Genomic DNA, 14,228 nt, shown 5'->3' on the forward strand with positions numbered 1-14,228 from the left:
CTAGGTCTCTGGTGCTGGAAAGCAGCGACTCTACCGCTGCGCCACCGTAACGCCTCTCAGAAACAGTTAAAAATTGGACTGCTAAAAGCAAAATTGTTCTTTCATGGTGAAAGCAGACACAAAGGAACGCTTTTTACCTTCTCCAATTGGACATGCAGGCCTGAATGGCCTATTTTTACTTTCCATGACTCCAAATAACACTTCACGAAAATACTCTATACAAAAAGCAACTCATGAAAAATGTGCAAGCAGGCACATAGTAAATTAGGAAACAGTAGGACAAGGAAGGAAGATTATACTCAACTTCTGAATCAAAATTAAGGACTAACATCCTGCAGCAATGACCACACCCATAGACAATATCCTCCTTCACAACCACTTGTTATAACTCCCATTTGGAAAAAGCATCTTCAAAACGCTGGAAATGATTCATCAAAATGACATTCGAAAACAACTGTCTATTTCATCCACAAAACAGCATAAATCTATTTATTGTGATGAAACGGCTTGGGTAGGAGGAAGGAAATAATTTAAAACTTGGGACTCTTTGTGTCCTTTAAAGGACAGATTCATCCACAAATATAAAAATAACTGGATAAACCATTTTGTTAAATTAACTAAAAAACTCCCATTGTATCTCAGCCACAAGGACAGTATAAAGACAAACGTCAGGTCCTGCCAAACAGCAATAGAAGAGTTCAAGGACAGAAGTAGCTGGGTGTGGATTATAATAATTCAAACAATAAATCCATACTAATCCTTGGGGTTTGCAATGCTACAAAGAAACCATTATTTTGAGGGAATAAGCCCAGCGTCACTCATCTCTAATACACCATGCTTGGAAGTTTTCACTTGAAAGTGAAGGATGCTATTCTTAACTCAAAGCTGCAACACCTGGGAGGTACCTGACATGTCATTGAGGTCTTAAGCATCGCAAACCGCTGAAACTTCTCCTGAATAAAGGAGATAGGAGAGAGTGGTAGACACTCTCTGTCCACCGCAGGTACTCACCTCCCCACCATCGAAGGGGTCTATAGGAGGCTGCCTCAAAAAGGCAGCCAATATCAAAGCCCCACACTGCCCTGGCCACACTCACATTTCACTCCCACCATCTGGAAGGTGGTACAGGAATCTGAAAACAGTGACCACCATTTTCAAGAATCGCTTCTTCCCAGCAAAGTGGAGCATGGGCAGCACAGTGGTGCATTGGTAGAGTTACTGTCCTGCAGCGCCAGAGGCCCGGGTTCGATCCTGACCTTGGGTGCTGTCTGTACGGAGTTTGCACGCTTTCCCCATGGCCGTGCTGGTTTTCTCTGGGTGCTCAGGTTTCGTCCAGAAACATTGCCTATTTCCTTCGATCCATAGATGCTGCCTCACCCGCTGAGTTTCTCCAGCATTTTTGTCTACTTCCTTTATCATTGTTACTTTTTGCATATCTTTCATTCATTTGTTCATTTGTTCTCCATCTCTCCGAATCACTGTTAAAATCTCATTTCCCTGAACAGTCTGAAGAAATGTCACCCACTTCTCTCCAGAGATAGACAATAAACAATAGGTGCAGGAGTAGGCCATTCGGCCCTTCGAGCCAGCACTGCCATTCAATGTGATCATGGCTGATCATCCCTAATCAGTACCCCGTTCCAGCCTTCTCCCCATATCCCCTAACTCCGCTATTTTTAAGAGCCCTATCTAGCTCTCTCTTTAAAGCATCCAGAGAACCTGCCTGAGGCAGAGAATTCCACAGACTCACCACTCTCTGTGAGAAAAAATGTTTCCTCGTCTCCGTTCTAAATGGCTTACTCCTTATTCTTAAACTGTGGCCCCTGGACAGATGCTACCTGTCCCGCTGAGTTACTCCAGCATTTTGTGTCTATCTTCCAAAAATATATTCCATTGTTGAACTACCAGCTTCAGCTCCTTCAAAACAAAGTACAGGGGGTGATATGATTGAATAGTGCCATTATTTTATTAAGTGCAAATGTAGCAGATTCATTCCAACTGGAAGGAAACTTGCTTCAGGTTGAGAGACTTAATAACATCATACTGGAAGAACATTGTCAAATTATTACATTCTTTCATTTATGCGAATTTGAATAACATTTGCGCCTATTGCTAAATTCAGGCAAGTATTAAATTATGGGAATTAAAATATGTATGAGGCTACTTCGAGTAATTTATATTGCAGAATTATTATTTCCAATGTAAAAGTATGCATTTAAGGACAGATTGTAAGAGCAAGATCAAATATGCCCCTACCTCCCAGAATCTGCAGCCAAGCTGCCAGCTCATGAAAATTCCAACTAAAATAATTATTCACTTTCCATATTAAGTGTTAAAATTCTGATGCCTGAAATTCTGGAGAATTTCAATTATATCGTTCAACTGTGACCTTAACTGAAGTAGTGCAAGGTAGTTGTATCATCTGAGGATCTACATGCGTGCTTATGTTAATTAAGAAGCCACTCATGTTCGGATTACAACTGGGCAACACCCATCACATCTTTGGAGACTTGGTCAAAGTGGAGAAAATAATTTCATAAATATACCCAGACCAGCTTTACGGAGTCCTGCAGTGGTTGCTGTCAGTCTCAATGAGAGGGCCAGGAAGTGAGCGGGCAAGATCATCTCTGACCCCTCTCACCCTGGCCACAAACTCTTTGAATCACTTCCCTCTGGAAGGCGACTCCAGACTGTCAAAGCTGCCACAGCCAGACATAAAAACAGTTTTAATCCACGAGTAGTTGCTCTACTCAACAGCCAAAAATCTGCAGCTTCCCTTTGATCTGGTATTTTGTTGGTTCACCTGCTTGATCAATGGTGTTTTATCATTAATGTTTTATTATTATTAATGTTTATTCCTAACTGTCACTGTATGTCATGTTGTTACATGGGCGGGGCATCAAGGCAAATTCCTTGTATGTGAGTACTTGGCCAATAAACGTACTTACTTACTTACAACTGAACCATTCCATCTATAACTAGAGAGCAGCCCTGAGCTGCCATCCACCTCACTGGAGACCCTTGGATTATCTTTAATTGGACTTTACTAGACTTTAACTTGCATTAAAAGTCATTTCCTTTATTGTGCACCTGTACACCGTAGATGGTTATATTGTAATCCAGGTATTGTCTTTCCACTGACTGGTTAGCGTGCAAAAGCTTTTCACCCTACCTCGGTACACGTGACAATAAGCTAAACTTAACGGGATCCCAAGGAAATGGACAATGGAAAATTTGTCTGTTTGGTTGGCACAACACATGAATATCTGACACCACTGTTGCAGAAATGTTGAAATCAGAAATTAGAACATAAAATAATGCACAGTGCAGCACGAATATGATGCCAGGCTAAACTAAACTCTTCTGCTAGCAGGTGATCTATATCGCTCCAATCCCTTCATATCTCATCTGAAAGCCTCAAGCTGCACTACCAGCAGCTCAGACAACACGTTCCGGGTACCAATCAGCCTATGTGTAAAAAAAAAACCCTGCCCCACTCATCTCCTTTAAACTCTGGCCCTCTCACCTGAGAGCAATGCCCGCCAGTCTAACATTTCCATCCTGGGTAAAAGATTGCCTGCCGACTCCATCTGTGCCACTGATTACCCTAGCAATGACAAATTAGGGGCACGAAGTGCTGGAGTAACTCAGCGCGTCATGCAGCATCCCTGGAGAACGTGGATGGGTGACGTTTTGGGTTGGGACCCTTCTTCAGGCTCCCATCACCTTTCAAATTAATACGGGATGTGCCAAATTAAGACAGAATCTTGAAACTTGGCATCAAGTTTGGCGCAAACATTGTTAGCTGTAGGGCCTAATTATGTACCGTTTTATGTTCATGTTCTCTATTATGGAAATTTATCAGCAATGAGACAATGACATTTTCACGAGAAAAACACTGGAAAATATTTGAGCGCCAGTATCTTTCCTAATTCTCCTCCACTCCCACAACTTAATCAACGACATCGGTAATTTCTCCCGACGAGGTCAGGGAAATGTGACTTCAGGACACAGACTTGCAAAGACATGGCTTTTCACACTGCCAGCTGGCAAATGGCCAGGCAGCAAGAAAACGCTGAGCATCGACAATAAACCGTCCTTCCCAACCTTGAACAAGGGCTCCTAAAACTGACTGAGGATGGCTAAGCATTTGCTTGGCGATGCATTAGAACATTACCATTTGGGAATGTCATACATCACAAAGCTGCATGTTTCCAGAGACCATTCTATAGAGCCAGCCGGGGCTACACACAGTCAACCTTTGTGTGGGGGAGTTAATCTCATGCCAATCTCGTAACACCTCATCCTCCGAAATTTCCACCTCCAACGGGATCCCACCACCAAACACATTTTCCCATCTCCACCCCTTTCTGCCTTCCGCAGAGACCGTTCCCTTCACAACTCCCTGGTTAACTCATCCCTTTCCACCAGGTATCTTCCCCTGCAACCGCAGAAGTTGCGACACCTGTCCCTATACCTCCCCCCTCGACTCTGTCCAGGGACCCCGACAGTCCTTTAAAGGTCAGGCAGAGGGTCACTTGCACCTCATCTACTGTATCCATTGTTCAAGATGTGGACTCTTATACATCGGCGAGACCAAACGTAGACTGGGCGATTGTTTCACAGAACACCTTCGCTCAGCCCGCGTGAACCAACCTGATCTCCCGGTTGCTAAACACTTTAATTCTCCTTCCCATTCCTACACAGACCTTTCTGTCCTCGGTCAGAGTCAGAGTGAGGCTAAACGCAAATTGGAGGAACAGCATATCATATTTTGCTTGGGCAGCTTACAGCCCAGCAGTATGAATATTGATTCCTATCACTTCAGGTAGCCCCGGCATTCCCTCTCTCTCTATCCCTCCCCCACCCAAGTCGCACCAGCTTCTTGTTTTTACCCGTTTTTAAACAGGTAACAATGGCCTATTTTCTTTATCGTTACTTTTTTTGCATATCATTTATTCATTGTTCTTTATCTCTCTACATCATCGTCTATATCTTTTGTTTCCCATATCCCGAACCAGTCTGAAGGGTGTCGACCCTTTCCTTCTCTCCAGAGATGCTGCCTGACCCGCTGAGTTACTCCAGCTTTGTGTGTGAATCTCATGCCATTGTTGAATTACATGCGATTTCCCCCAAAATTAATGATTACACAACTCACCTGTAATTAGTTCTCTCACTTCCATGTCGTTCGTTTTCCGTAGCAACCGGACCAGGGCAGGAATCCCATCGCAATTCTTGATTGCAACTTTGCTGTCGTGGTCCTTGCCGTAAGAGATGTTCCTCAGGGCACCGCAGGCCCGGCGATGGACGTCTGGTTTCGGGTGATCCAGAAGTCCGACCAAAATGGGGATGCCCTTCAGCTGCCTCACTTCCTTCTTGATTTTGTCGTTCTCGTAGCACAGGTGCTGCAGGTAGGCTGCGGCGTTTGATTTGACGGGGTCGAGGTGATGGCTGAGCATCGCGATGACCTCCGGGAGATCAGGATCGCGCCACCTGGGGTCTTTGCGGATACTGTCTATGGATGGCGAGCGTCTGCCAAGCCTGTCCAGGCTGGCCATGCTGCCCCTCTCCGGCTGAGCGAGTGGGGCGTTGTACACCCCGGTCAAATACGGCATCCTGTCATCTATGATTTCAGCTTCAATCGGATCTTCAAAGCCTCTGAAATCGAAGCAGAATTATGAAATCCCATTGGGCAAAAAACAGTCTTCCCACAAGCCCCCCCCAAAAAATAAATAATAGTATGTGTAGGAAAGAACTGCAGATGCTAGTTTATACTGAAGATAGGCACTAAATGCTGGAGTAACTCAGCGGGCCAGGAAGCATCACAGGAGAAAAGGTATAGGTGACGTTTCGGATTGGAACCCTTCTTCGTCTTGAGAAGGAACGAAAGAAATACAGCAAGAAAAAGTAAACAGCAGTTCATTTTCCACTAATTAACAGTTCAAGTATTTAATGAAACTAGGTGTAGAATTGGTAGAACTACTACCTCATAGCACCAGAGACACAGATTCGATAATGACCTTGGGTGCTGTTATGTTGAGTTTACACATTCTCACTATTACCGACCGGGTGGGTTTCCTCTGGGTGCTCCGGTTTCCTCCCTCATCTCAAAGATGTGGGAGTTTGGGCTACCTGGCCTCTGTAAATTGTCCCTGGTGTGGAGGAAGTGAATGAGAAAGAGGAATAAAATAGAACTATAGTGATCGATAGTCAGGAGAGATTTGGTGGGCTGAAGCCCTTGTTTCCAGGCTGCATCCTTAAAACTAAAAATAAATTAGAACTGAAGAACAGAAATTTGAAAACAGGACTGGCACTTTGGTGACAAAATAGGTTAGAATAACACAGTCCGTATTAACTAAATGGGTGGTACACAAAAAAAGCTGGAGAAACTCAGCGGGTGCAGCAGCATCTATGGAGCGAAGGAAAAAGGCAACGTTTCGTCCCGAAACGTTGCCTTTTTCCTTCGCTCCATAGATGCTGCTGCACCCGCTGAGTTTCTCCAGCTTTTTTGTGTACCTTCGATTTTCCAGCATCTGCAGTTCCTTCTTAACTAAACACTTAACTAAATGGGCTACTGACACTAAAGATGCGGGATTCACGTTTAATGCATTGTGAGCGTCTTTTGAAGATTGCAGGTACGATTTAATATTTAACATCTAAACATTTAATTTGAGCATTTGAAATACCGGCTCAAAGTACACAAACAAAATTACAATTATAGAACCATGGTTGAACTAGAGATTAGTAGAATTAATCTAGGAGTCTGCATTTCTGCCCAGAAGGTCTAAACTAAATACAATGTCCTGTGTTTGCTCTCATGGCCAAGCTCCAACGATTGAGTGCCTATTAGAGACTCCAGACATGTCCATCAGAGAGAATCAACAACAATGCAGCATTGATTTAGCGACTAGCCACAAGACAGCTGCCATTGAAGGAGACAGGTGTAGTTTCCGTGTGAAGAATTTCAGTCAAAATAATTCAATTGAACTTGGCTTCATTTGAGGTTTCGGCTTGGGAGCTTTTCAAACTACCAACAGAATGAGATTCATGACATTTTTTTCAGAACGCAAATAAATTTATAACATTTTGGTTCAACAAAATACGAAATACAAAAGGCATATTTTTAGTATCTGTTCATTTCCCCTTGGCTGCTCAGCAAATCCACACTGTAAAAAAAGAACAAGGTTTGTATCGAGTTCTGCTTCTGTTGGATCTTGACCTTTCATGAAATTTAAGCAATGTAACAAAGGTTCTTGAAAAATAGTCAGCAGTTTGCAAAGTTACACTCAGGGTCAAGTTTTCAAGGGCACACGCAGTTGTCCAATTAATAATCCAACCGCACAGATCCCCCACACACCCTGACCGCACTCGGAACTGCTGAACTAAGATCTTCAATTGCCAAAATTAACTGACTTGAATCAATTTGGCCATCGCTATTAATTCTCGAGTCAATGTCATCAGAAACTCACAAGAGTAAGGGCACAGGAATTCTGCCGTCCCAACCACAGCAGAAGTGAATCGAAGGCCATTGTATGTTGGAGCTGTCACATGCAGGTCCAATGATTTGGAGCGAAATAGTTCTCTTCTGTCATGACTCCTCCACCCACACTCCTCACACGCAACTAAATAAATAGCTGTATAAGTGTCATGAGTATTATGGGCTTTTTCTTAAGTAAACCAGCATCTGTGGTTTTTGTGTGGGAAGGAACTGCGGATGTTGTTTTCAAATGAAAATAAACACAAAAAGCTGGAGTAACTCAGCGGGACAGGCAGCATCTCTGAAGAGAAGAATTGGGTGTCTCGACCCGAAACGTCAACCATTCCTTCTCTCCAGAGATGCTGCCTGTCCAGCTGAGTTACTCCAGCTTTTTGTGTCTGTGGTGTTTGTGTCTCAATTCTGCATAGCTAAATCTTCCGCACAAAATGAGTTTGATACAGCACAATGACAAGCAGCACTTTGTTTCAATCAAAACAGGCTCCTCATATTTGTGTTTCAACAGTGATAGGTTTGGGTTTATTTTTGACAGCATGAATGATTTAATGTAATGCAAATCACAGGTTAAACCAGATGATCGGTACAGGTAAGCAGATATGTGCGGGGTGAAGGAAAGATTTGGTTAATAAATCACCACTTCATAGGTTCATAAGTCATAGAAGCAGAATTAAGCCATTTGGCCCATCTAGTCTAATCCGCCATTCAATCCTGGCTCATCTATTTTTCCCTCGCATTCTCCTATCCTCATTCTCCTGCCTTTTCCTTATAACCCTCGACACCCTTACTATTGAAGAATGTGTGAATCTCCCCAGTAAAAATGCCCAGATAAACCACCCTCTGATTAATGAAACTCCTCCTCATCTCCTTTCTAAAGGTTCATCCTTTTATTCTCAGCTCTCGTTTCTGTTTGGAACTGGTAAAACTTACTGACACTCAAAGTCGTAGCGTGGCCAAACAAATAAAAGCAACTTTTCTGCTTGACTACGATTGATGGCATGCCCAAATAACTGCACTTATTTAAATTTAAAAACCTCTAAAGTTGCCGATCCTGTTAATCAAATGTGTTGCTGTCAAGAGTGGCGAGTAATGGCATTTTTTTGCTAAATCTTCCTGTTTTCAAGCCCCAGACGTCACATCCCTCCTGTGCTTGATCCACCCTAAAAACATCCTGAAGTTTTTGCAAAAAGACAAAAACTTCATCACAGGCAGTTAGCTTGCAGCAACAGTTGTTTTGAAACAAACTACAACATGGAAGGAATCACTAAATCTTGCGCTGCTTTGAGATCTGTTTTTTTTTTTTTTTTAAATAGCTATGCCCTTTAGTTTCCCAACTATAGTTTAGTTTAGAGATACAGCACGGAAACAGGCCCATCGGCCCACCAACCAACGATCCCCGCAGTCTTGGGACAATTTACGATTAAAACAAGCCAGTTAGCCTACAAACCTGTACATCTTTGGAATATGGGAGGAAACCGGAGCTTCCGGAGAAAACACACGGGGTTACAAGAAGGTGGTACAAACTCCGTACAGACAGCACCTGCAGTCAGGATCGAACCTGGGTCTCTGGCGCTGTAAGGCAGCAACTATACCGCTGCTCCATCATGCCGAACCACTTGCTACCTGATGCTGAGCAAGTGACTTGGGTAGAGTCTTTGAAGCAAAGAAGAAAGAACCAGCATTTATTTATATCATACCTTTCATGTGTCTCCAAGTGCTCAAGTATTAATGGCAGGTTATTCTCACAGAAAGTCCCACAACAGAAAATACAAAAAATATTAGTCACATCCTAAGAAAACGTTAGCTTTCTGCTCCTCAGATAATGCAACAGGATCTTGCATTCTACTGAGAAAACAGCCAGGAATTTCTTTCATGTTTTATAGAACTACCTTCTACACAATTCCTTCAGCTCTGCCCTCAAAGTGCCAGCCCAGATTGTGTGGACTAGTTACAGATTTCATTTCAAATCCGCGATTATTGACTTGGAAGCAAATTGTCACAGGGCCCTGTCGAACGCTAATTACCAAGTCTCCAGGAAGCACCTGGCCTCTGTCTGCGCACAATTGGGGATTGTTCTCACATGCATAACACGATACATCTACAAAATAGCACTCAAAGCCAGCTCAAAATCCCAGCGAGTTGCCACCTCAATCCCTACGCCATCCCCAACCCTCTCCCCATCAAGCCCAAACTCAATGATCCCAAATCAAATTCTTCAACATTCCCTTCCCTCTATGGCCACATCACTAGCTATTCCCCAAGCCTCACCTATCATGCCACAAGTTATCTCTCCTCTCTGCTACTTTAAAAAAAAAAAAAAAAATTTCCAATCTTGTTTGTGAAGGCTTGACCAAACACTGTTGTCAAGTCAATTTTGAGGTAATGGGTTTGGAATAAATACTTGAGACTTATGAAACCACATGCATTGTCTGACACCAACCCAACCCAAACTACAGGTGACATTAAGATGCATTACACATACATTTTAACCAGCAGGACAAAAAATATCAGATGATAGCAAATTGTGTTAGATATTATTTGGAGGGCGCAGAATCTTTTAACGTTTGGGAGGGGCAGGTAGAGGCAATACTTGTACTCTTCCTCGTCATCAAATTGATCTTGAGTTCATTTGAAAAATACAATGAGACACCACTCATTTTGGGCAGTCACAGTGGCACAGCGGTAGAGTTGCTGCCTCACAGCGAATGCAGCGCCGGAGACCCGGGTTGGATTCCGATTACGGGTGCTGTCTGTACGGAGTTTGTACGTTCTCCCCGTGACCTGCGTGGGTTTTCTCAGAGGAGTAGTGGGTTTCGGCCCGAAACGTCGCTTATTTCCTTCGCTCCATAGATGCTGCTGCACCTGCTGAGTTTCCCCAGCAATTCTGTGTACCTTGGGTTTTCTCAGAGATCTTTGGTTTCCTCCCACATTCCAAAGACGTGCAGGTTTGTAAGTTAATTGGCTTGGTTAATGTAAAAATTGTCCCTAGTGGGTGTAGGATAGTGTTAATGTACGGGGATCGGTGGTCGGCCGAAGGGCCTGTTACCGTGCTGTATCTCTAAACTACTCAATTTAAATTTCATTACTTTACAATCATCAGCAACCGATGATCGTTTTTTGACTATCCCTGCTCTGACTATCTCAGTAGCATCGGTGAAAAAATAAACAGTCCGTTTAGCAAGTTAAAGAAAGTAGAGTAAATGTACCTCATTCATATAACCCTAGGGAGCAGAAACAGTACCACACATTATAATTATTGTGGCAGATTACAATTAACACAGCAGAGCGCCATTGAAGTAATAAGCAATAATTCACTCTACATTATGCTGAGAAGCAAGTTGCAATCTATCTTCAGTTGGAAAGAAAGTATAGATTTGCTGGATGCTGCCTGACATTCTGAGTTACTCCAGCACTGTGATAGATTTACTAGGCCCAGGAAACTATGCTTAAAGAATGCATAGTCGCGAGCTTCTATCACAATCGTATTTTACCTCCTTGGTCTCCTTCCGTTGGCCCTTGGGGGTGCCCTTCGACCTGCCGTGGAGTAATCAGGCTCCCCGTCTAGTTCGTACCCATCATCGTCAGGTCCGAGACTTCTGTGGTCATCTTCCAGTCCATACGGCTCTGGCTGGAAACGCTCTGGTTGGGATCGATTCATGTCCAGGGTGCCATCTGGCTGCACTTGCGGCTGGGCGATCGGATATTTGTTTCTACTCGGCAGCGTGTAACTTTCCTCTGGCCTGTAGTTGTCACGTGGCATGTAGGCATAGCGAGGCCGGTAATGGACTCCTCGCGACAAGCTCCCGTAGTTATCAGATACATCGGCAAACCCATCCTGGCCAGTGTAGGACCGATACAAGTCGTGATGATTATCGTACGAATCTGGATAACTGTTGTAGACTCTACTCAGAGTGGAATTGGCCTGTGGAGTGATGTAACGATCCCCATTCTTCATGTATCTTCTATCGATGGAGTCTGTACAACTGCCTGCAGGGGACGAACCCTCCATGGGCAAACCATCTGGACCAAGCGGTACCTGGCGCACTGTTCGCGTGGTCACAGTTTTAACCACTTTAGTGACCTGCAGAAACAAAGTGAATAAGCTTTGATTGCAACAAGAAGTTCAACACTAAGAATGCTTAATATCAACTCACTGCAAACATGCATAAAGAGAAATCAAATGTAGGTATGAGTTGATTACATAGAAAACATAGAAAATAGGTACAGGAGTAGGCCATTCAGCCCTTCGAGCCTGCACCGCCATTCAATATGATCATGGCTGATCATTACGAATGAAGAACGATGCATTGCATGAATTAAATTTGGTGATTTGTATTCCAAAGAGGCCTCTAAAATAATAAGTAGTACAGCACAGACTGTACTAGTCACAGTCGGCCCAACTTGCCATGCCAACCTACATGCCCGCTCTACACTAAGCCCACCTGCCCGCATTTGCCCCATATATGCCTCTAAGCCTTTCCAATCCATTTACCCGTCCAATTGCCTTAAATGTAGTCATAGTACCTGCCTCAACTACCTCCTCTGGCAGCTTGTTCCACATACCCACTCCCTTCTTTGTGGAAAATATTGCACCCAAGGTTTGTATTAAATCCTTTCCCCATGCACCTTAATCTTACCCCTCTCACCCTAGAGATTGAACTAAAAGGATCAGACAAACTCCTCATAATGTTCCTGGAATACAAGGACTGGTGTGAAAATTATTTGCCTAATCAACAAAATTAACTGAGTGTACAAGAGCAAGATAATTGTTGTATAGAAACCACATCGAAGAGATTGACAAAAATACAATAGGCTAAACTGTCTCAATTGTTCACCATGTTAGTGAAAGATTTGCTGAACACATAAGCAATTGAATTTACTGTATATTACAAACATGGATTTAGTGTCCAAATAGATGTTCAAACTGTTTAGGAAAAATAATGGCTTTTACTACAATCGGTACAGAATGATTTGATGTGAAACTGCACATTTTCCCCAATGTCCTTTGTTCCCTACGGCGGCCAATGATATTTTCTTTGCTCAACTCAAACACCAGCTTCTTAATGAGATATCAGCAGCAACCCTGCGAGCAATCTTGCTTCCCTGGAAAACGCCCACACTTGCCACACAACCTCCTGGGCTGCAGCAACTGAGATTCCCACTCCTCACTTCACGCTCATTTAAAAAAAAATGTGAATATCTTGTCAGTAACCAAGTTAATAGCACTTGAGCATGAGAATGTTAATGTGTGCTGCACAGAACCAAACCATTACAATCACAGATCATATTCAAATCAGGGCAGAGAGAAATCACATGGCATAAATAACATTCCCAAGTGCGTCAATGACATTTGCTTGGTGCAAATCATTAAGGAATGCAGATTATACAATGGAAGTTTAAGCAAAAGCAAATACAGTTGAGGCAGAAGACAGGAATCAACAACTTGCATGATAAACATGAGAACTAAATCTATGAAATCAACAAGATTCATGGCAGCTTCACAGAGCTTTCCACGGGTGCATGTGAAGGGCCATATGGTTCAGATGCACTGCAACTTTGCTTTCTTTTTGCTTTGATGTTCAGCAATGGCATGGGTTAGATGTCAAAGCAGAGGGAAATCTTCACAATGGTGTCTAGTATAGAATTAGCTGACCACAGCACAGACAATCCAATTAATGACTATCAATGCGTGGACTAGATATCATAAACGTACGAATACCACGTGCTGTTCTGTATTTCTTGTATTTATGAATAAAATTTACATTTGAGCAAAATCAGACAACCCAAGGATGGCTTGTTCTGCCTCAAATTAATTTTATCCTGGTTTCTGAGTTTCAGTTTATCAAACACTTACGCTAATATTTTCAGGGCATTAAAGGTGTGCTTGCATTGAGCTCTCTCAGAATCCAGTCGCAGCACTAGCGAGGGTGAAAGGACCTTTAGAAACATAGAAACATAGAAATTAGGTGCAGGAGTAGGCCATTCGGCCCTTCGAGCCTGCACCACCATTCAATATGATCATGGCTGATCATCCAACTCAGTATCCCGTACCTGCCTTCTCTCCATACCCTCTGATCCCCTTAGCCACAAGGGCCACATCTAACTCCCTCTTAAATATAGCCAATGAACTGGCCTCGACTACCCTCTGTGGCAGAGAGTTCCAGAGATTCACCACTCTCTGTGTGAAAAAAGTTCTTCTCATCTCGGTTTTAAAGGATTTCCCCCTTATCCTTAAGCTGTGACCCCTTGTCCTGGACTTCCCCAACATCGGGAGCAATCTTCCTGCATCTAGCCTGTCCAACCCCTTAAGAATTTTGTAAGTTTCTATAAGATCCCCTCTCAATCTCCTAAATTCTTGAGAGTATAAACCAAGTCTATCCAGTCTTTCTTCATAAGACAGTCCTGACATCCCAGGAATCAGTCTGGTGAACCTTCTCTGCACTCCCTCTATGGCAAGCTTTGATCAAGCAATCCCATTTCATGCACTTCAGCTTTTCCTTCCAGAAGTACAAAATAATTCATCTTCCTCACCCTCCTTCCAGCTATTTCCACATTTATCCATTATCCACATTTTCTCCACTTTTTTTATTAAAAAAACATATCTTGACACTTTTCTCTCTACTTAAAGGATTTTAACATCTTGGAGTTGTTTTGCTAAACACTGCTCGTCTGCAAGTGTGATCCAAATTCAATCCAGCTTGTCACTGCCCAGTCAGTTTAGCCTCGGTTTAAGCTT

General features: G+C 43.1%; 1 protein-coding gene across 12 annotated transcripts in view; it reads right to left on the reverse strand.

Annotated features, from left to right (window-relative positions):
- arvcf (ARVCF delta catenin family member) overlaps window positions 1–14,228 on the reverse strand; it is a 230,796-nt gene that overhangs the window by 67,734 nt on the left and 148,834 nt on the right. For all 12 annotated transcript variants that reach the window (XM_033043841.1, XM_033043843.1, XM_033043846.1 and 9 more), the window contains 2 exons: window positions 10,984–11,573; window positions 5,159–5,658 (listed from right to left, as the gene is read on the reverse strand). In XM_033043841.1, the coding sequence (XP_032899732.1) occupies window positions 5,159–5,658; window positions 10,984–11,573 (1,090 nt within the window). The remainder of the gene's footprint in view (window positions 1–5,158; window positions 5,659–10,983; window positions 11,574–14,228) is intronic.

The sequence above is a fragment of the Amblyraja radiata genome, chromosome 25 (genome assembly GCF_010909765.2).
Source record: "Amblyraja radiata isolate CabotCenter1 chromosome 25, sAmbRad1.1.pri, whole genome shotgun sequence".
Taxonomy (NCBI): domain Eukaryota; kingdom Metazoa; phylum Chordata; class Chondrichthyes; order Rajiformes; family Rajidae; genus Amblyraja; species Amblyraja radiata.